At 36.5% G+C, this 23145-nt stretch overlaps 1 protein-coding gene across 13 annotated transcripts in view; it reads right to left on the reverse strand.

The window, feature by feature from the left end:
• The window catches only part of MLIP (muscular LMNA interacting protein), a 240687-nt gene that overhangs the window by 100562 nt on the left and 116980 nt on the right, over window positions 1-23145 (reverse strand). For 11 of the 13 annotated variants that reach the window (XM_087857000.1, XM_087856998.1, XM_045802634.2 and 8 more), the window contains one exon: window positions 6908-8479. The exons of 1 other annotated variant lie outside the window; for it this stretch is intronic. In XM_087857000.1, coding sequence (XP_087713126.1) covers window positions 6908-8479 — 1572 coding nt within the window. The remainder of the gene's footprint in view (window positions 1-6907; window positions 8480-23145) is intronic. One more of the 13 variants, XM_045802613.2, reaches the window with a different exon arrangement.

The following is a 23145-nucleotide window of genomic DNA, read 5'->3' on the forward strand; positions in this document are numbered from 1 at the left end:
CATGCAATCCCAGTGAAAACTATATTAGTTGCCTCAAGAATCAGAAATTTGAACTCATGGTTACACTTTAAATATTGGTGAAGGGCAGAACCTCAGATTACATGAACAACAGGAGTGAACCTTGGCAGAGAGCCTCCCTACCACTACGGCCAACTTCTCCTTCCTGATTCATCCATGAGTAGAAATGAGAGCATCACTCCAAATGTACACTTCCTACTCATCAGTGACCATGCAGTGACCATGCATGCAGTGCCTGAGTCAGAATCTCCCTGAAGCAAAAGCTCAACCCAAGCCCTAATTCAACTCACAGAAGGAAATTGCCCAGATAACCCCTTTACACCTGAATTACTGGCAGAGCATAATCTCTATAGTGATCCTGAGAACTGAAGCAGTAGGGAAGGTGAGGGGAGAAATTTCCCTGAACAACTCTCTTCCTAGGACCCCTCTCCATGACTGATTTATCTTTGGTGTGTTTCTAGTACTCCAAACATATGTTATTGTATTACAATATTTTGACATTACTATTAGCCTGATAGGTCTTTTAGAGAAGACCTATTTTCTATTATTTCCAATATCTAATACCAACCTGGTAAAGAAGAGATATTCAGCAAATATTTGTTGATTTAAACTGAAGTATTTTATTGAAAATTACAGTAAGATTTAGAGGACATGAAGAAACAAAATTTTAGTTCCTCATATACTGTTCACATCTTAGACACACCTGACTGATTAGAGACCCTCTTCCCCCTTCCAAGTATGCTCTAAAGGCATTTCTAATATTTCTAATATTAGTTTCCAAAATCCTTCCAAGATTTGAACTTCCAAGATTTGAACTCATGACCTTGAATCCTTATTTTTTAAATCCCTTTTTTGAGCTAAACTGCACAATCCCATCCTTGAATTAAAATGAAAATACTCCTCAAGGAGTAAAAAAGAAGGTTTTGTCAATCACTGACCCTTGAGTGTGAATCACTGCTAAGCTCAATTCAGAAAGGCTAGCTGGAGAGAAACAAAGGGAATGAGAACCTGAACTGGTTAGTACATAGATGGAAGCAACAGACAGCAGGAAAATCTAGAATTTCCACAAAGGCACCAAAAACTCTGTAGAGGAGGTGGAGTACAAAACAATCGGACTAAAAGAGAAAAAAGGAAACAAGAAAATACATATACCTGGTTTCAATTGTTTTATCACTTCACATGTTATTGCGAATGTTTGTTACCCTACCTACCAAATATGTACAGATATATGATCTTCACCTTCACTACTCGAACCTCACCAGAGCCATCATCATCACTGGCCTGGATTGTTCCAACAGACTCCTAAGGTCTCCTTACTTCCTCTTTCACCCTCTCACAGTCTATTCTTAACACAGCAGCCAGATAGACATGATTGTGCCAATTATCTATTCAAAACACTCCAATGGCTTCTTACTCAAATTAAAAAGCAAAGACTAAGCAGTGGCCTGCCTACAGGACCCCACAGGCCCCAGCTTGCAGTTACATGACTCTCTAACAATCTCAAATTCCTCATACTAACTCCATTCTGGCCACACTATCCCCTATCTTTGCCAAGCATTCTCTGACATCAATATTTTTCCCAACTATAATCTCTTGAGGTGCATCACCTCTTTGAATGTCACCTTCCCAAAGAAACCTATCCTGACTACCCAATATTAATTTGTGACACTATCCCTTACCCCGCTATACTAGTCTCCGTACCATGTATGACCTTCTAACACACAAGGAAATTTACTTATGGCAGTGGGGAGGTGGTAGTGGTAATTGCTGATTTTTTCTCTTCCAACCAAGATTATAAACTTTTTGTGAGCAAACATTTTGCAATTTTATTTTGTTGCAACATCCTCATGACTTTGAAATATGCCTTGCACATAATAAGCACCCAATGAATGTCCATTGCATGAATGGATGATTTGCTTGAACCACATCAACTATTTTAGCTCATGGACGTACATTCCATTATTACTCATTTACCTAATTACAAGTGGTCAGCAGAAATGGAGAAAATCACATAGAGACTGTTGTCACCAAGTTTTTGGTGTGATGTATTTGGAAACACGTTGATGCCTTCAAGGAATGAGAGTTTATAAATAAAACACCAACTATAAAAGTTCATGAAATATTAAAATGCTCCCAATTGATTTCCAAGCTATGTGTCCAAATAGCTTTTAGGCCAGGCAAGGACACCCCCTCATAGTTAGAAAAAAAGCTTCAAACCATCTTCAGTAAATGGCAAAATGTTTGAGGTTTTAAGGTAATGTCCTCAAATCCCCACATGGAATACCATGATAATTCACTAGGAGAAAAATTTAAACTATTTTATAAATGAAGACCAAATATCTTGGGAACCCAAATACAACCCCAGGAATTAGTTTTATGATATCCAGGCTTTCCCAAGGGACAGAAACACCTCAACAATATAGATGTTAATCGAAGAGTAAACTCAGCAACCTTTGGGGAGATGCTCATCCTGTCTAGGGCCATGATTACGATGTGAAATAATATTTTAAAACTATATCTGAAATTAAAGTGTATCAATTATATCATACTAGTGCAAACAGATTCAGAACCTTAAGATTCTATGAAAAAAAATCAAATATGTTTCATATCTGAATTTAGCTCAGTATACGCTAGCTGTTCCATTTTATTTCAATATCAAAGGGTAGTAGGGCCCACATTTTGAACCAATACCCTTTAAGCATTCATGTTTTAATTTGATGGCCATTTGTATTCTGGGACCTCTTTTCTTTTGGGATCTGGCACTGAGTGAGGCTGATCTAAATCTGAAGCTCTTTGACTTCAAAGGCACCCTGTGCTTGGATTAGCACCACAGTGGAAATAGCAAGACAAGAAACAATCCATAGACACATATGAATTCTTTGATATCCCAAAGCTTTTGTCTATTTCCTCTTACCAATCTATGAAATAATCTTAGCAATTCAAACAAAACTAGTCAAACATCAAAGGAAACCAGGATAAGATTTATGGATTCCACCATCCATTTTAATGAATTTTTATGCTCAAGTTACAACTCCTGCAAATAATAGTTTGCAATAAAAAAAAAATGTAGACTGATTTTTACCTGGAGAGATAATAGCAAGAAGCCAGGAAGAAATAAATATACTAAGAACAGCATGTCTCAGAGGGCAACTATTTTTACAGAAGTTATCATAAATTTTGCCCATTATAAGAAATATTTTTTTGTTCAAAAAGCAGGTGAAATGAGATTAATTATTCTTCAGATTTTCATGTTCATCAAATTTATCATGTACTTCTATAAGCTGAAATTTTTAACTTGGAAATTAAAAAAATAAAACAAAAAATAAAGCAAATGCTGAAAATTCTTCAATATTGGGAGCAGTAAGTGAGCTGGGGGAGAACAGATCTTCAACAAACTTGATTTTAGGACAAAAAAGACCTTGACTAGATCAAAAGACCTCTGCACTCAACCTCTTCTAACTCTCCAAGAACAGGACAAAACGTGAAGAAAGCAGAGTGAACCACAAACAGAAAAACTTTGAAAAAGCCTCTGGAGTAAAATCACTTTTCACAAAGGTAATGAATAATTTAAGCATATGGCACTATGGTTTAAGAAATAATTGTTAATAAATTCAGGAGACGGTAATGTTTACATCACCAGGTTGTTTTTAATATACCACAAATGAATTCCGTAATCACACATATGTATTGAAAAGATAATTTCCAGGTCATTTTGCCTCAAATAAATAAGATTTTTAAATTTAGAATTATAGAAAATGTTAGATTTTCTCCATCCTGTTTGCTTTGAAAGTTTAAAATACAAGAACTTAATAATCTCTAAAAAATACATTTTTAAATGACCAAAAACATTATAGGAATTGATAATTCTGACTATTCCATAATGATGATTTCCTTCATGAGAGTTATTAAATCAGGCTAAAATGATAATATGAGTTATGCTTTTGTGTTTTGGTATATAATATGAAGAAAATAATATTACCAAGTTTATACAGTCATAAAAAGTAACTGATATAGTCTCCTTGATTAATTTTTAACTATTTTGTATATTTTGTCTAGGATAGTTCTCATCTCACAAAAAGAATGTGATATCTATTAAAACAATTATTATTACAATAATCACTATTTGATGGTAAGACCAATTTTCTTATGTCTCTACATATACTCCTCTGCGTTCATCCTCTGTATATTTGGTCAGGCTATTTACTGTTTCTGAAATGCTAGCTCCTTCCCTCTTCATTAAGCTAAATCCTAAACATTTCCTACAGGCCTGACATTTATTATAACTTCCTTCACTAGCCATACCCATAGTAATACTTCTATTACATTGAATTCAGTGAACAATTATATATAATCTGTATTATACTGTTAATATTGTCTTATACTTGTTTTCTAGTTTTATTGTAGATTTAATAACCCTGTATAGCTCCTCCACATTATGTATATTTTCTTCTGCTGAAAAAAAATTTATTTTTTTAAAGACAAATTACCACTTACTTTCCTTAAAACATAGAGATACACAATCACAAATCCCCAAAAAAAGCTGGTATAATGGGCATATGGCAGGTGTTTTCTGCATGCTTGTTAAGTCGAATTGTATTACAACATCATTAACAAGATCATGTGGGTTATCTTTCCCATCTTCGTCATTCAAACAGTAACAGAGTTGAACACAATCTCCATGGAATTTGGAAGCTCTCAAACTGTGTTATTTCAATGCACTGAACTAAAAATCGCAGTCCCTTCCTAATACAGGCACTTTCATAATTTTATTTTATTTATACAACAATAACCAAATTCTGGTTCTGTAGGATCCACATCCTAATTATTTGAGAATAGTTGGGAAGCTGGTATGCTCTAGAGCAGAGTTGCCCTTCTACCAGTAAAAATGAACTCTATGGATCACACCTTCAAATATTTCCCTTCTCATATTAAAATAAATGCCAGTCTCCAGAGTATAGGGTCGGTTTTTTTTTTTAAGTGTGTTCATTTGAATATAGTTCACACACAATGTTACATTAGTTTCACATGTACAACATGGTGCTTCAACATCTCTGTTATGCTACGTCTACCACAAGTGGGGCTACCATCTGTCACCAAAAGACACTATTACAATACCACTGACTATATTCCCTATGCTGTACCTTTTATTCTCATGATTTAATCATTGCATAACTGGAAGCCTGTATCTCCCATTTTGCCCATTCTCCTCCCCCCTTCCCTCTGGTAACCATCAGTTTGTTTTCTGTGTTTGCAGGTCCGATTCTGCTCTTTGTTTGTTTCTCTCTTTGCTTCTTTTGCTTTTTAGATTCTGCACATCAATGAAACCATATAGTATTGCTCTTTTTCAATCTGATTTATTTCACTTAGCATAATACCCTATAGGTCCATCCATATTGTTGCAAATGGCAAGATTTCAAGCTTTTTTATGGCTACTTAATATTCCTCTGTGTGTGTGTGTGTGTGTGTGTGTGTGTGTGTGTGTGTGCGCGCGCGCGTATTACATCTTCTTTATACATTCATCTGTCCATGGACACTTAGGTTGCTTCCATATCTTGGCTACTATAAATAATGCTGCATTAAACATAGGGGTGCCTCTATCTTTCTGAATTAGCATTTTTGTTTTCATTGGGTAAATATCCAGCAGTGGAATCATTGGATTATATGGTGTTTTCTATTTTTAATTTTTTGAGGAACCTCCATACTATTTTCCACAGTGGCTGTACCAATTTATATCCCACCAACATGGCATGGTGCCATATTGTTTCACTTATATGTGGAATCTCAAAACAAAGCAAAAGAAAAGACAAACAAAAAACCAGATTCTTAAATACAGAGAAGAAACTGGTGGTTGTCAGAGGGGAGGTGAATTATAAACTTCTAGTTACAAAATACGTAAGCCACAGAAATGAAACTACAGTATAGAAAATAATATTTTAGTAGTATTGTATGGTACTACACTTATCATGGTGAGCACTGAGCAATGCATAAAATTGTTGAATCAATTTGTTGTACAGCTGAAGCTAATATAAACTGTTGATTATACTTCAATAATAAAAATGATATAAATAAAAATAATAAGTAAATAAATAAATAAATGCCAATGTTACATTCTTGTTCAATGGGTTGCTTCAGAGCATTCAGAAGCTAGTGTTTCTCCTCCTCAATTCTATTTCCTCATACCCAGCCTATCCACCCTTTCTGTTTTTCATAATTCCTAAGTATTTAGTGTTCAAAATAAATCAAATATAGTATTCACATATAAAAGAAATTTCTATTCCCTTTTGCCCTATACGTATATAGCTAAATCCATATTGGCATGGATTTGAGGAGGTATGAGGAGCAGTAAAGAAATCAACTTGGTAAAAGGGGAAAAATCAATAATAATAAATGAATGCCAACAAAGGAAATAGAAAGTTTTCAATTTGCCTTGGCAATAACGTGGACCTGGACCTAGGATAATATTCTATTTTACACTGCTCCTGTCACTATTCTATCCATATATGATATTTTGTTGGACAATAGGGTCCATGTAATTAAATAATGAGAAATGTATCATATTCTCAAATCTGAACTATCTGCTTTAAATCCCATCTTTGTGATCAATGATATAACTCATATTATGCCTGAAAAAAATGCCCTTGGAGTCATAGATATAAGAAGTTACCATAACAGGAGGATTTGCAAGATCAAAGAGTTTTACCAAAACATGCACATTTTTAGTTAGATTATATTTCACCTCCACATTCAAATATACCAAATCCTAGTCCCACTTATACTTTCTGTAACTCCGTGTAGGAGCAGAATGAATATCATAATTACTTTTCCCCTGGAAAAAAGATTCTCCCATATTTCAGAATAAGCATGCACCATGCAACGTGCAAAAAAATACCTTGGGTTTCTTATTTTCAAGGCCTGTTGAGATGGACAATGCACAAGGTGAAATCAGCTCCTTGGTTCTTGTTAGAGAGATGGGAGGTGATGGGGTTGAAAGAGATGACCTGTAGTTGGATATTGAGCTTTCGTATTTTCCAGGTCTTGAAGGTAAGGTACCACTGCCACAACTTGGGTACAGTGTTGAAGGATGCAGCTGGAGTGTCTGGGTGGGCAGATTAGCATGAGGGAGAGGAGAGGACCCCAATTTGGAAAGAGAGGCAGAGCTAGCACTGGAGACAGGGGGTAAAGGAGGAGTTGAAGGATTCTGCCCCTGGTCAGCTAGCTGTGGGGCTGTTCTCTTGGATCTGTTTATCAGGTTTGAAAGAGCTGGGGAAGGATGGAAATATTTCTCTGGAGAGGAGAGCATGGCTCTTTGATTAGCGGGAGGAGATAGAGAAGATAATGCAGAGGAGACTGATGTAGGATGTATGTGAATATTCCTGGGCTTTTCTGGACCCCTGAGGTCAACATCCTGTTTGCCCTTCAAAGAAAGTGAAGGAACACTTGGCGGAACAGGAGGAAGACCTACAGAACTCAATGAATCAGTCTGTAGTGGGGACAGTGTTGGGTTACTCTTCAAAGAAGTGGGTGATGTTTTCTCTACATTCAAAGAAACAAGGCCACTACCAGCATGTTTTGTGGGAGAGAGGGAGCATGCCTGGGAAAGGGGAGCAGATGTGGCAAAAAAAGGTAAGTGAAAGGATTGCTGGCTAAGTTCAGAAACCTGGTGTTCCCTTTGCTCTGGAGACCCTGCTCTCAGAGAGCAACTAGAGAGAGATTTCTTAGGTGTGGGTGGGGTTTGTTTTGCTTTTTGATCAAGTGTGAGTGTGGAAGAAGCCAAGGAGTTGAGAGAGAAAGTGGGACAGGATGCAGGGGAAAAGGGTCTTTGGTGAGAAGGGTTTGACTTCAGCATGGCAGTGAGAAGGGAAAGCCGGGAAGGCACTGGGGATTTCACTCCTGACTTTGAGAGATTTCCACTAGATGACACTTGGCTACAGATAGTGGAAGAAGACCCATGGAAAGAGGAGGTAAACTGTTTGGGACTTGGCGAGAGCGAATGTGTGACAATACGGACAGGTATGTACGAGCCCGAATTCGACTTCAGAGAAGCACTGGAGGATGGTGAAGGAGAAGTGGTTCTCGGGCTTTCTCTGGGGCTAAGGACATGCGAGGTGAAAGCTGTTGTCTTCTTCAGAACTTCAGATGCCAGTCCAGGTTTCTCATCTGCAGCTTTTGGACTGGATAAATTAGAACCTGATAACTGAGTGGCATGGGGAAACTGTGACGTCAAGGAGGTGCCCTTCGATGCAAAAAAGGGTGAAGAATGAGCAGAAGTTTGAAAATACGTAGTTGTTTCTTCCACCAAGGCCCCACTGACATCCAGCCTCCTAGTGTGGAACTCCTCTAGCACAGAGGCTCCGTCGAGGTTAACTGGGTCAGGTGGCGTTTTCTGATTAGTTGGAGAAACAAAGGAGAAAGCAGGTGGTTTACAGGCAAGCTGCTCAGAGGTAGTGGGAGAAGAAGTTAACTAGAGGAAAGAGAAATAGACAGATTGTAATAGGACATTATTTGTGAAACAATCACAATATTCTTGTTGCTTGTGTATTTCTGCAAACAGTCCTTCTATTAGTTTACACAAAACAGGCACCTCAAACCTCTATAAAAATGGAAGAAATTCTGTTGTGCTAATGAGGCACTGCTTTAAATTTGAAATAAAATATAAACAAACTGTGAAGTATTATATATTATGCCTCATTTATTCCCTTGAAGAACATCAATATAGAATTGTATATGCATGTTTCCATTCGGAAAATAATTCACTGACAAAATCTAAAACAGTTATCTTAATTTGGAATTGTGTGACTTGAAAAGATTTAAATCACCATCAATATAAGTTTCAAAATTCACATTGGAAAATGAAATAGATTTTCTTCCATTGTAAAAATATAATAGTATAATATAATAATATGACTATGATAATATAATGACTATAATCCTTAAAAAATCTAGCACACTTCAAGTGTTTAAAATTCTCAAAACTTAAAGTACTCCTACCATTGTGCAATTGCAAAAAATGACCAGCATTCAAAAGATTCACACCCAACATCAACCTGATTGACATCAACAATGATAAATTAAGAGAGTGAAAGCAAAGTATGAAATACAGAGCAAGTTTTAACTTATGAAAAACATGACACTAATTATTTCCCAGAATGAACATTTAATAAATGATTTGGATTACGCTGGGAAAGGTAGATATGCTTTCATATCAAGAGAAAAGAGTACTTTACAAATGTAATCTGCCTGAAACAATGCAATTCACCAACCCCTCAACAACTAAGAAAAAAAGAAAGAAAGAAAGAAAAAATATCTGGGTATATGTATTCTTGTGCTATTTTAAAAATCATCCAGTACTTTAAGACAAATACTAAAATTATAAATGATTCAAAAGCCAAATCTTTAAACACAGCTCTCTCTGCAAAATTATTGATTTGATTCTATCAACTGATAAGAGAATTTAGGGAATATCAGTTAATCAAAAATGCTAATATTTATTGTTATTATATTACTGTATATATATATTATATATATGTATATATATATATTATATATAGCCTTACATAGTAGGAAAAATGTATGACCATAACAATTAAACTTAGCAAAAGCTTGGTTTACAAATTCAGTAAATGATATTTCTTGATTTTCTTTGTAACATGTTAACAAGGTGTCTCAGACCTATTGCAAAAATTTTCACATCATCTAATTTTGATTTCTGAAAACATTTAAAACTGATAAGTGCAAACAACTCATTCCAAACTGCTAAGTTTCAAGTAGGCATATAGTCCCTTCTTTTTATGTGTAAATTCATATGTATATTTGCAACACAGAATTCTTGCCACACAATTAATATTTGAATACACTGCCATCACCCAGAATATCTGAAAATCAGAGATAATTGAAAATCAAGCAGAATTCAATCAAGTTGAGAAAGAAAGCTTAACAATTCCCTCACAGAAGCTTTACTTAGAAACAATTCTGCTTAGCCATACAACTGATTCATGTGATTAGACATAAATCAAAGGTCTTCTCTGATTGTTTCAAGACTGGCCTCTTCTCACAAAAGGAATGAAGCAATTTCAAGGCTGTGTAGGGTGTCTTTGCATATTATGTTATAGCTTTTGGTAAAGAATTTTGTAAATTAATGATAACGGTCACATAAATCCCATTATCTTTTAAGTCATATTTCTAGATAACTTCAATTTATACAACAAATTTATTAATTCATCCAGATTATCCATGAAATTATCATGTTAAAATCACAGGGCTATGATTCTATACTGAGTCATATTTTACCTAATATAAGTAATTATATTTATTGTGCTTTTGAATAATTATTGAAGAACTTCTAAGAGAAAGACTCTAAAGAGTCTAAGAATATTTATTTTGTTTGTAATAACCTACATATATTATTATATTTTCCTATTCAGTATATTAACAAGTATTTGCAATATATTTGTTTCTAACTTGCAAATACATCTGGATGTTATCCCAATTTATACTAATGAAAAAATTTCCAGATGTGAAGAATGCTTTTTTTAATGGAAAAGATTCATTTTCCTAAATTCCTCTTAATAGGTTAAAAAAAAAAGTGGAAGGAAGATACAGACATGAATAACTTCGTGCAGAAAATGGAGAATGGATACCTGTCAAATGCTCAGTTATCTTAGAATAGATCCTTCATTCACTTCTACACTACAAATCCCTTACCAGTGATAACAAATTTCTCTGTTGACATCTACAAATTCCCACCCCTTCAACCTCTCCCATTAATAACCTCTTGTGCTGTTCTCTAGGTTTGCCAATAATGCTCTAATTCCTTCTCCTTGAGGTTGTTTTCTGTTTTCTCCATCATTTATTTCTAATGTGATCTTTTTTTATTCCTTTGCATTAAACACCTCTCTAGAGCTGCCCTTGATTAGGTTCTCCAGTCACCAGCCTTCTTCTGATTCCTTGAGTCCCCTTACCATACACCTCCTCCAAAGTTATTTTCAAAACTCTCTTCTCCTAGAAAAACTATCCTGAACTCTAGAATACATTCATAATAATATCAGTAAGAGAGGATGCTTGCAGTGTTCTGTTGTCATCAAGTGGACAGTCTTAACCCTAACCCTAATCCACTCTTGGATCCTATATTATAGAAGCCATCAATTATTCTAATAACCAATCTCTGTTATGGAGCTGTCACGTAATTTTAGTCAACCTGAAATTAACTATTCCTATACATATTCAATTTTTCCTAATTAGTATTAGATTCCAAAGCATCTACTAAAAGCCAAAGTGATTGCTCTGCTATCTGAATAGTTCCCAAGATTTAGACAGCACAAGTTATATTGATCCATATAGTTGAGCTCTTCCTCCTGAATCTGTACAGCCATACAAGGCAGAAACTCTAGATTCCTTTTTGTCCTCATATGCAATCATTACATTATGACAGCTTGGCCTCCTAAACTTAACCTACTTATGGGTTTTGTCACTGATGAACACTTGTAATGTCACTGGGCAGATACAGTCTCAGCCTTTCAAAGATGAACAATTTAAATAATATTTCTGGTATTCCTAGCTCTAGTTGTACCCCATTTACCTATCAATGGAGTGACTTTTTAAAATCTAATCAAAGTACACCTATGCTTAAGATGTCATCAATATTTTGTCCATGTATAATGTGAACTAAAGATCTTTCCTTCATGACAGAGCCCCTCTCTTGCTGTCCTGCCCCAACTCCCTCATCCCTTATTTTGTATTTTAGGTTTTAGAAATACTTTGTTCAATCTCAACCTTCTCGCCAGCATTGCGAACAATCTAGCTATCTTGTTCTTTTTCCAATCCACTTGCCAAATCTTCATTCTTAAATCAATCTCACTAACTGCCATTATGCTCTGAGACCCAGTCCACTTAAAGCTGCAATAATAATAATAATAATAATAATAATAATAATAATAATAATAATGACAGAGGACTTCCTAGGAAGATGGTGGAGTAAGAGGATCCTAGGCCCACCTCATCCCATGGATACATCTAGATAACACCAACATCAGTGTAAATAACCCAGAAAAACACCTGAAGATGCACAGAACAGACTCTTCACAGCTAAGTGTAGAGAAGAGGCCACACCAAAGAGGGTAGGAAGGGTGGAGACACAGATGGGAGCAAACAGACCCAGGGGGCTGTCCTTAGGAGGGAGGAACATGCCAGGTACTGAGAAGGGGGAGGAGTAGACCCCATACCAGTTACCCAAGGCATTGGGGACTTAAACTGGGAAAACAAATCCCCATTACATCTAGCTTTGAAAACCAGAGGAACCTAACTTCGGAAGTTCTTACAGTCAGTGGAGCTTAACACCTGGAACTTTAAAAATCAGCAAGCACAGCTCTGAGAGAGCTGGAGAGCAATAGGAAACTGAGTTCCCACCCTTAAAGAGATAGCACAACAAATAGTCCTGCTGAGATACAGCAGAGAACCAGCAGTTTGAAAAATGCCTGGGGAATACAGGAAAGAGATTTGTTTATTCATTTCAGAGGGTGCGTTGGAGGGGCAGGAATCTTTAGGTGATATCTCCAAGAACAAAAGAGCTAGTGGGTACCATTTCCCTCCCCTCCACCCCAGTTCCACATACACAGACATCTGTGGGAACCAACATAGCACCAATGCTACCCACCTAGCTTGCTAACAGCATGCCCCACCCTCATGCTCTTCTGCAGACCCACCCTATCCAACATGCCCTTGGCAGGAGTTCATCCAAAGCCATGCCACAAGTGTGGCAGTGTGCAAGCAGACTTTTAAGGGTCCGGCACCACCTCAAAATGTCTCCTGCCCCAGGGAGAGGGAAAGAAAATCACACATAACAGTTCAACTATGGCTGTGAGCTGGGAGCAGATATCACCTCTGACTGCAGATTCCATCCTCCAACAAAAGCATCACAAGGGACAACACAGGAATAGTACCCTGCAGTTTAGTGCCACCACAGCTCTTGCAAATGTCTGGTCTGACTCAACTCAATCCCAGGGCAGCCCCAGGCTGACCCACTAACAACAGAGGGACCAAACCCTGCCCACAACAGGCAAAGAGAGATGTTGCAGATGACTTGACTGAAGGCAAACACAGCTCAGCCACAACAATAGAGCACATGCCACACATATAAGAGACACCCCTAAAGAGCCAGTTTCTGGTGAACAGGGGACATTGCACTGTAGGGAACTATAGGACCTCCTTTTTTTTTTAAGGCCACTACTTTCAAGAGCAGGAGAAATAGCTGACTTCCCTAACCCATAGAAACAGATATAGAGAGCTAGATAAAATGAGGAGACAGAGGAATATGTCTCAAATGAAAGAACAAGACAAAATCACAGCAAGGGAGCTAAACAAAACAGATAAGTAACATGCCTGATTGAGAATTTAAAACAGTGGTCTTAAAAATATTCACTGGACTTGAGAAAAGAATGGAAGATCTCGGGAGACCCTCAACAAAAAGATAGAAAACATTAACAATAACCAATCAGAAATAAAGAACTCAATAACTGTAATTGAAAATACACTAGAAGGAATAAGTAGTAGACACGAAGAAGCAGAAAAACAGATCAGCAACCTGGAGAGAGTAATGGAAATCAATCAAGCTGACCATGAGAGAGAAATATAATAATAATAATAATAATAATAATAATAATAATATAATATAATATAATAATAATAAATGAAAATAGATTAAGGGAACTCAGCAATACCATTGAGCATAATGACATTCACATTATAGGGATCCCAGAGAAGAGAGGGAAAAGGGGGAAGAAAATTAGCTTGAAGAAATAATTGCTGAAAACGTCCTCAATCTGGGGAAGGAAACAAAAATCCAGATTCAGGAGACACAGAGAGCCCTCCTAAAAAATCAACCCAAGGATATCTACACCAAGACATGTAGTAATTAAAATGGCAAAAAGTGGTGATAAAGAGAGAATTTAAAAAGAGCAAGAGAAAATAAAACAGATAAAGCTATCAGTTGATTTTTCAGCAGAAACTTTACAGGCCAGAAGAAAGTGGCATGATATATTCCAAGTGCTGAAAGAAAAAAAACCTACAACCAAGAATTCTCTATCCAGCAAGGCTATCATTCAGGATAGATGGAGAGATAAAGAGTTTCCCAGATGAACAAAAGTTAAAGGAATTCATCACAACTAAACCAGCCTTAGAAGAAATGACAAAGGGGACTCTGAGTGTAAAGAAAGACCATAAGCAGGAGTAAGAAAAGTAGCACAAAAGCAGTAAAACGAAGTGTAACTATAAAAATCAGTCAAGGGATTCACAGAATAAGAGGATGTAAAGCATGATGCCCTATACCTAAAATGTGTGTGTTGTGGGGGAGAAGAGGAGTAAAAATTTAGTGTTTTTAGAATGGGTGCAAACTTAAGCCATTGTCAAATTAATATAGACTGCTATATGTATAAGATGTTATATAGAATCCTAATGGTAACCACAAATCAAAAACTGGTAATAGATATGCAAAACATAAAGAGAAGGGAATCCCCATATATCACTAAAGAAAACCAGCAAACTATGAGAGAAGAGAACAAGGGAAGAAAGGAACAGAGAAGAACTACAAAAACAACCAGAAAACAAGTAACAAAGGGCAATGAGTACATACCTATCAATAATTACTTTGAATGTAGATGGACTAAATACTCCAATCAAAAGACATAAGATGATGGCATGGGAAAAAAAGCAAAACCCATCAATATGCTTCCTACAAGAGACTCATTCTATACCTAAAGATATATGGGGATTGAAATTGAAGGGATGGAAAAGCATTTATCATGCAAATGGAAGTGAAGAAAGCTGGAGTAGCAATACTTATATCAGACAAAATAGACATTAAAACAAAGACTGTAACAAAAGACAAAGAGGGACACTATAGAGCCATAAAAGGAACAAACAAGAAGATAAACAATTGTAAATATTTATGCACCCAACATGGGAGCACCCAAATATATAAAGCAGCTAATAGCAAACATAAATGAAGTAAACCATAGTAATACAATAATATTAGGGGACTTTAACATACCACTTACATCAATGGACAGTTCATCCCCACAGAAAAACAACAAAGAAACAGTGGCTTCAAATGATACATTGGACCAGATGGATCTACCAGATAAATTCAGAACACCCCATCCTAAAACAGAAGAATACATATTCTTTTTGAGTTTACATGGACCATGCTCCAGAGTAGATCATTAACAGGCCACAAAACCAGTCCCCACAAATTCAAAAAGATCTAAGTCATACCATGCATCTTTTCTGACCACAACACTGTGAAATGAGAAATCAACCACAAGAAAAAGCCTGGAAAGACAACAAATACATGGAGGTTAAATAACATGTTACTAAACAAAGAATGGGTCAAGCAAGAAGCCAAAGAGAAAATAAAAAAATATGTGGAAACAAATGAAAATGAAAATGCAATGGTTCAAAATCTGTGGGCTACAGCAAAAGCTGTTCTAAGAAGGAACTTTATAGCAATGCAAGCCAACCTCAAGAAGCAAGAAAAATCTCAAATGAACAACCTAACCTTACACATAAAAGAGCTAGAAAAATAAAAGCAAAACCCCAAAACAGTAGAAGGAAGGAGATAATAAAGATTAAAACAGAAATAAATGAAAGAGAAACTAATAAATGAAATAGAATGAAATTAGGCGTACTTTTAAAGGATCAACACAATTGATAAAACTTTAGCTGGACACATATGAATGAGAACACAAAATCACAAACGAAAGAGAAGAAATAACAACAAACACCACAGAAATACAAACAATTTTAAGAAACTATTATGAGAAATTATTTGCCAACAAATTAGACAACCTACAAGCAATGAATTAAATTCCTAGAAATGGATGAAATTCCAGAACTAAATCAGGAAGAAATAGAAAAATTGAAGAGAACAATTACTGGCAATGAAATTGAATCAGTAACTTAAAATCTCCCACAACCAAAAGTCCAGGATCAGATGGCCTCACAGGTGAATTTTACTAAACTTTTAAAGTAGAGTTAATACCTATTCTTCTCAGAGCACCTGGCTGGCTCAGTCAATAGATCATGCAACTCTTGATCTCAGGGCTGTCAGTTCAAGCTCCATGTTGGACGTGGAACCTACTTAAAAAAACAAACAAACAAAAAACCCCTATTTTTCTCAAACTAGTCAAAAAAATATAAGAGGAAGGAAAGCTTCCAAATTCATTCTATGAGACCAGCATTATCCTGATAACAAAATCAGATAAAGACACTACCAAAAAAAGAGAACTATAGGCCAATATCTCTGATGAACATGGATGTAAAAATCCTCAACAAAATATTAGCAAACCAAATCCAACAATACATTAAAAAACCATTCACCATAATCAAGTGGAATTTATTCCTGGGATGCAAGAGTTGTTCAATATTCACAAATCAATCAACATGATATATCACATCAACAAGAGAAAGGAAAAAACCATATGATCATTTCAATAGATGCAAAAAAAGCATTTGACATAGTATACCATCCATTCGTGATAAAAATCCTCAACAAAGTAGGTTTAGAGGGAACATACCTCAACATACTAAAGACCATAGATGAAAAACCCACAGCCAATATCATACTTGATGGTGAAAACCTGAGAGCTTTTCCGCTAATGTCAGAAACAAGACAAGGATGTCCACTGATAGCACTTTTATTCAACATAGTACTGGAAGTCCTAGCAATCAGGCAACAAAAAGAAAGGCATCCAAATTGGTAAGGAAGAAGTAAAACTTTCACTATTTGCAAATCACATGATACTTTAATTAGAAAACCCTAAAAACTTCAGCAAAAAATCTACTAGAACTGATAAATGAATTCAGTAAGGTTTCAGGATACAAAATCAATATACAGAAATAAGTTGCATTTCTAAACACTAATGATGAAGTAGCAGAAAGATAAATCAAGAAAACAGTTTCATTTACAATTGTAACAAAAATAATAAAATACCTAGGAATAAACTTAACCAAGGAGGTGGAAATCCTGTATTCTGAAAACTATAAAACACTGATGCAAGAAATTGAGATGACCCAAAGAAATGGAAAGATATTCTATGCTCCTGTTGGGAGAACAAATATTGTTAAAAGTCCATACTACCCAAAGCAATCTACAGATTTAATGTAATCCCTATCAAAATACCAAGAGCATTTTTCACAGAACTAGAGCAAAGAATCTTAAAATTTTGTGGAACCACAAAAGACACGGAACAGCCAAAGCAATATTGAAAAAGAAAACAAAACTGGAAGTATCACAATCTTAGATGTCGAGATACACTACAAAGCTGTAGTAATAAAAAATAGTGTGGCACTGGCACAAAAATAGACACATAGATTGATAGAACAGGATAGAGAGCCCAGAAATAAACCCACAATTATATCATCAATTAATCTTCAACAAAGGACACAAGAATATGCAATGGGAAAAAGACAGCCTTTTCAACAAATGGTGTTTGTAAAACAGGACAGCTACATGCAAAAGAATGAAACTGTCTCATACCTACAAAAAATGAAACTGTTTCTCATACCTACAAAAAATTAACTCAAAGTGTATTAATTACCTAAATATGAGACCTGAAGCCATAAAAATCCTAGAAGAGAGCACAGGCAGTCATTTTTCTGACATCGGCCGTAACAACATTTTTCTAGAAATGTCTCCTGTGGCAAGGGAAACAAAAGCAAAAATGACCTGTTGGGACTACAGCAAAATAAAAAGCTTCTGCACAGCAAAAGAAATAATCAACAAAACTGAAAGACAACCAATGGAATAGGAGAAGATATTTGAAAATGATATATCTGGTAGGGGATTAGGATCCAAAATATATAAAGAATTCTACAACTCAACACACACAAAGATCCAATTAAAAATGGGCAGAAGACACACAAAGACATTTCTCTGATGAAGATATCCAGTTGGACAACAGTCACATGAAAAGATGCCCAACATCACTCATCATCAGGGTAATGCAAATCAAAACCATAATGAGATACTACCTCACACCTGTCAGAATGGCTACAATCAAAACCACAAGAAACAAGTGTTGGCCAGGATGTGGAGAAAAAGGAACCCTCATGCACTGTTGGTGGGAATGCAAAGTGGTACAGCCACTGTGGAAAACAGTATGGAGGCTCCTCAAAAAATTAAAAATTAAATTACCATATGATCCAGTAATTCCCCTACTGGGTATTTACCCAGAGAATATGAAAACACTAAATGGAAAAGATAAATGCACCCCTGTGTGTCTCACCGTCTCCTACTTTATTTCCTATCTTCTGGTGAGTCCTTTTTACATTCCTTGTCTTCTTCCAGCCTCTTCTTACATGTTGGCACTTCCCTGGCCATTTACACTGTCTGAAATGCCCAGGCCCTAGTTATCTGCCAAGAAGACTTGTACTCATTGTTCATATTTCAGCTACCTACAGTGTGACCCTTCCTAATGGTCTGGGCTGATCTAGCTGTCCTCCTCCTGAACTTCCCCTTGTTCTTACAACATGTTCCCTTTCATTGTTACTGTTTTCAGGTGGATCTTTTTCAAGTTCCTTAAAGGCAGGTACTATGTCTTTTACAGTTAATTCCCTTACTCCCTAGTACCTGGCATATTATAACATGCAGGAATGAAGAAACAGAGTGTCTAGTGGATATAGAAACAAAAGGACAGAGTTCAGGGACAAAGTGTCTCCTTGAAGAAAGCCTCATCACCTTCCTCAGCAACTGTCCCCTCTTGTTCTGCTCTAGACTCTGGTGAGTGAAGATGAGGAGGGGAAGGGGGACAGTGACTCTGATAACCATTCAGTCTTTATCTCACCAACAAGAAAAAAAAATTTTTGAGTTCTGACATTAACAGGTCAGGAGACCCTCCTGTTAAAACGTTCCATCAGCTTCCTGCTGGAACTGTCAAAACAACTTGATTTTCCATAAATGTACTTCCTCTGCCCCGTGGGCTAATGGCACAATTGATTCCTCACCCAGAGGAAACAACATGCTACCACTGAGGGATTTCAGGGATTCTGCCAGCGTCAAAGCAGAATGAAGCCTGGAGGTGTAAGGAAGGTTTCTATGTCTAACACCCTATCCAAATAATTTGTTGTAATTTCTTTTCCATGGATCCATAAAATCTAGGTACTTAATAAATATGCACGCCAGTGTCCTCATTTCCCAGATTTTCATGTAAGAACATTCTCTATTTACTCCCAGCCAGTTTTTCTGACCTCATATTCCATGTTTCTCCTCTGTTCTTATACCTAAGCCACATTTGAAGCAATATAAAACCTCTCCCTTGGGCGCCTGGGTGGCTCAGTCAGTTAAGCATCTGCCTTTGGCTCAGGTCATGATCCTGGGGTCCTGGGATCGAGCCCCATCTTAACTTCTTAAATAGGGTAAATTATCTGTTGAGAACCTACCATGAGCCAGGCACTGTTCTAGGCACATTACATATATTATCTCATTTAATCTTCACAAGGAAGGTTGATATCATTACCCCATTTCACAAATGAGGAAACTAAGCTTTATAATTTCAAGTAACTCCCTAGAGGAGCATGGCCAGTATATTACCTGTGTCATTCCTGCTCTCCCAAAGCATCTCTCTAGTGCATGGGCTCCTTTCCTTACCACAATCCATTTCTCAACTTCATTTCTGTCCCTAACACCCCACTCACACTGTTCCCCTTAAGGTCATCAAATGACCTTCTAATTCCAAAATTTAATGGGCTCTGAAGGTTCTACTTTTTTTGACCTTGCTTTGTATTTTATTTTTCCTTTTATTTATAAGATTTTATATAATTTTTATTTACTTGACCTTGTTTATAGACTATTCTTTTTGTTGAATGTCCCTCCAGCTGTCACTGCATGAAACCCCTCTCTCCAACTTCTTTGGACCCCTCTCAGTCTCTGTCATTGGCTTCTATTCTTTCACAGGTCCTTTACATTTTGCTATTTCCTGGCTTGTACCTTACATCCTTTTGTTCTACATTCTTTCCATGAGTAAATATCATCACTCTCGTCAACTTACGTAGCAAATATCTCCAGTCTCCCATCCCTCTCCTGTGTTCCAGATTCATACTTTCAGGTCCTTCCTAGAGAACATCATGCTGTGCCATCAAGGTATCTGAAGCTCCACATCAGATGTCCTATCTCTTCCTATCACTTCCTGAAACCTATTATTTTTCCCTCAATTAATGATATCAACATTCATCCAATTTCCCTGGTTAGAAATTTTATCCATCCTTGACTTTTCCCATCTATGTCGATGAACAAATCCAGTTAAATCTACCATGCAAGTGCTTTTTATTCCCACTGCCACTGCCTGAGCTACAGGCTTTTTCAAAGGTCGTTCAGCCAAATCACTCTGTGTTTGTATGTGTATATTAACCTCTCTTTAACTCTAGTATTATCCCTAGATAAGACAGTACTTAGACCTTTACATCAACATTCAAGATGCCAACACTCAAAAACACTACATTCTTTCTGAATTTTTATTGAGAGGATTTTGATTCAACTGCTTATTTTACATAGCATTTTTACTTTTGACCTGCACTTTAAATTTTTTAATTGTTTAGTGATTTTTTTTAACATACCACACTTTTATTTAAACATGTTACTTCACTGAAAGTATTTGGAGCATAACGATATTCAACCCAATATTTTGTATTGACCGTGTTCATGATAATATAGTAACTACTGTAGGGAACAAAATGTTTAATAGAAATGGATTTACCATGGACTTTACCTCTAAAGACTACAATCTGCTAGGGGAGATAAGGCATGCACCAAATAGTTACAATGCATGCTGAAATAGGAGAATTGTTATAAAAGATGAACAGGAAAAAAGCTATCAGGATCATATTGAGGGATAGTTTATTTTGACTCAGAGAACCAAAGCTGACTTCATAAAGGAGGCAATATCTGTGCAAGGACTTCAAAGGTGTTAACTCTTAAATATTCATTCCTTTTATACACCTTATTGAACCTCACCTATATGCAAGACACCACACTAAGTGCTGGAGACAAAGAAATAAATGAGACAGACCTGGACTTAAATTGCTCTCTGTCTAGTGAGGAAGAAAGATAACTCATTATTACAACAGGGTGAAAAGGAGCTATAATGGAAATTTTCTAAAAAGGCTAAAAAACTATATGGAAAATGGTACAGATGGAGAAGACCTAACTCCTCTTCAAAGGGAATGTTTCTAGAAGGAGGCACTACTTGAACTGAGCTTAGAGTATCGAGTAGCCTAGGCCAAAATGGAGATGGGTCTGGGGAAGAAAGCAGCTTTGAGGAATCAAGGGCTCAGGGATGGAAAAGTATGAAGTATGTACTTTTGTGGTAGTTCAGAAGAGCTGAAGAAGAGAGGTAGAAGATGTGGATAGAAAATGGCATCTAGGATAGTTTATGGAAAGGTTAAACGCCAGGGCAGGAACTGAAGCCATCTTTCAGAATAGCTTAATAAATTATTGCTGACTAGAAGTGCTAATTTATGGACAGTTCTATAGACGAATTTGTTTTTACCAGGTAGACCAGAAATTCACTTAAGTGACTACATTTCTGGTTGAAAAGTAGATGTTGTTGGCATCAAGTAATCCAATCAGGGATATTCTTTAGACTTGTTGCTTCTACTACTGACTACATTAAAATTCTCAGAGTGCCTTCTTTGGTTCTCTAGTCATTACTCTATGGTTGACATTTGTGGTTAACAATTACTTTATTCTTCTTTCATCTTATTTTTATTTGATGATGGCCTACTATTCATTACTCAAATGGATTATTATAGGAAATTGAAATAGGATCAATGGCTACTCCCAAACATTTCAAGATCCAGTATTCCTCCATTAGTGGCAACCATCATTTTCAGCCGCTGTTAATGAATTAGGTTGAACTTTGCCTTTTCATTTGGAGCTTTGATAACATCAACTGTAACCTACTGCCATAACCTTTTTTTGGACAAAAGATTCCAAAGTGTGTATTCAGGCTCTAGTTTGCTTCTGTATATTTGGTCACATACAAACAAATTAAATGACCAATGCAGGGAAAGAAATCTAGCAATTGGGGGAAAAAGTAAAGTAAAATTCCAAAAATTGCTGCAGAATATTTGCTTTGTTTATTTACATTTGTTATTATCACACCTACATGTTCCTCTTCAAAGGGGCCACATCAAATTACCCCACCCTGACTTTGGAAACCCCCGTGTCTCCAACTCGGTTATTTCAACATCTTTCCTGAGGCAAGAAAGAAATATTTAAGCCTATCACTGCTTACTGAGAACATGTTTAATTATATGATTAGAACATTTCCAATAACTGAGAATAAATTTTGAGAAGAAATAAATGTTTTAGTTCAGTAGACTGAGGTAGGAGTACCCCAGGGAGAGTCTTCTATTACTAAAAAGTAGCCTAAGGACACTGGATGCTTATAGGTGATATAAATTCAGCATCAGGAAGTCAGTGAAGGCTGCAGAGATGAAAATAGGCGGCACCTACTCTACAATTATGCATAGGTCCTAGCAGCACCAAAAGGCCAACTCACCAATAAAAATGTTTTCCCAACTACTTTGAGATGCTTACAAGTGCCTGGTCTAGCAGATCCTAAACAGGACATCTTGGTACGGACACACGCTTTCTCAAGGAGAACTCTGCATCCGCTGTCCACTCCCAAAGCCAGCCTCTTCATTCCTGACATTCTACCTACGCCCTGTCAAAGTCATTTTATAATTTCATCACAACAAATAGCCAACCAAAGGCAAATTCTTCCTATTTTTCCCTTCAAAATCGTTCCCTAACCACTCCCTTTCTTTCCTGCCATCACAGAAATTGGTCTTAAATAGGTCTTCCAACTTAAAGGAATTATTCGATTTTGCTGCTAAGTTTTGGGGTAGGTATCTTCTCCCCATTTCACTGAGGCAAGACCTGGCTACTGGCTTCCAGGACCACAACAGATATTCTTCTTAAGACACACAGGCAAGAATTTTTTTTTCTTACACACTCTTATTTCCTAGCATATCTTTTTACTATTCTTTCAGTAGTTAAAAGTAACATGCCTGTGTCTAACATCCAACCAATGTCTTCCCAAAGGATCTTTCTCATATCTGCAGTATGCTGCTTGATGC

This window comes from Ursus americanus, chromosome 29 (genome assembly GCF_024610735.1).
Source record: "Ursus americanus isolate L20-20 chromosome 29, mUrsAme1.1.p, whole genome shotgun sequence".
In the NCBI taxonomy this organism is placed as follows: Eukaryota; Metazoa; Chordata; class Mammalia; order Carnivora; family Ursidae; genus Ursus; species Ursus americanus.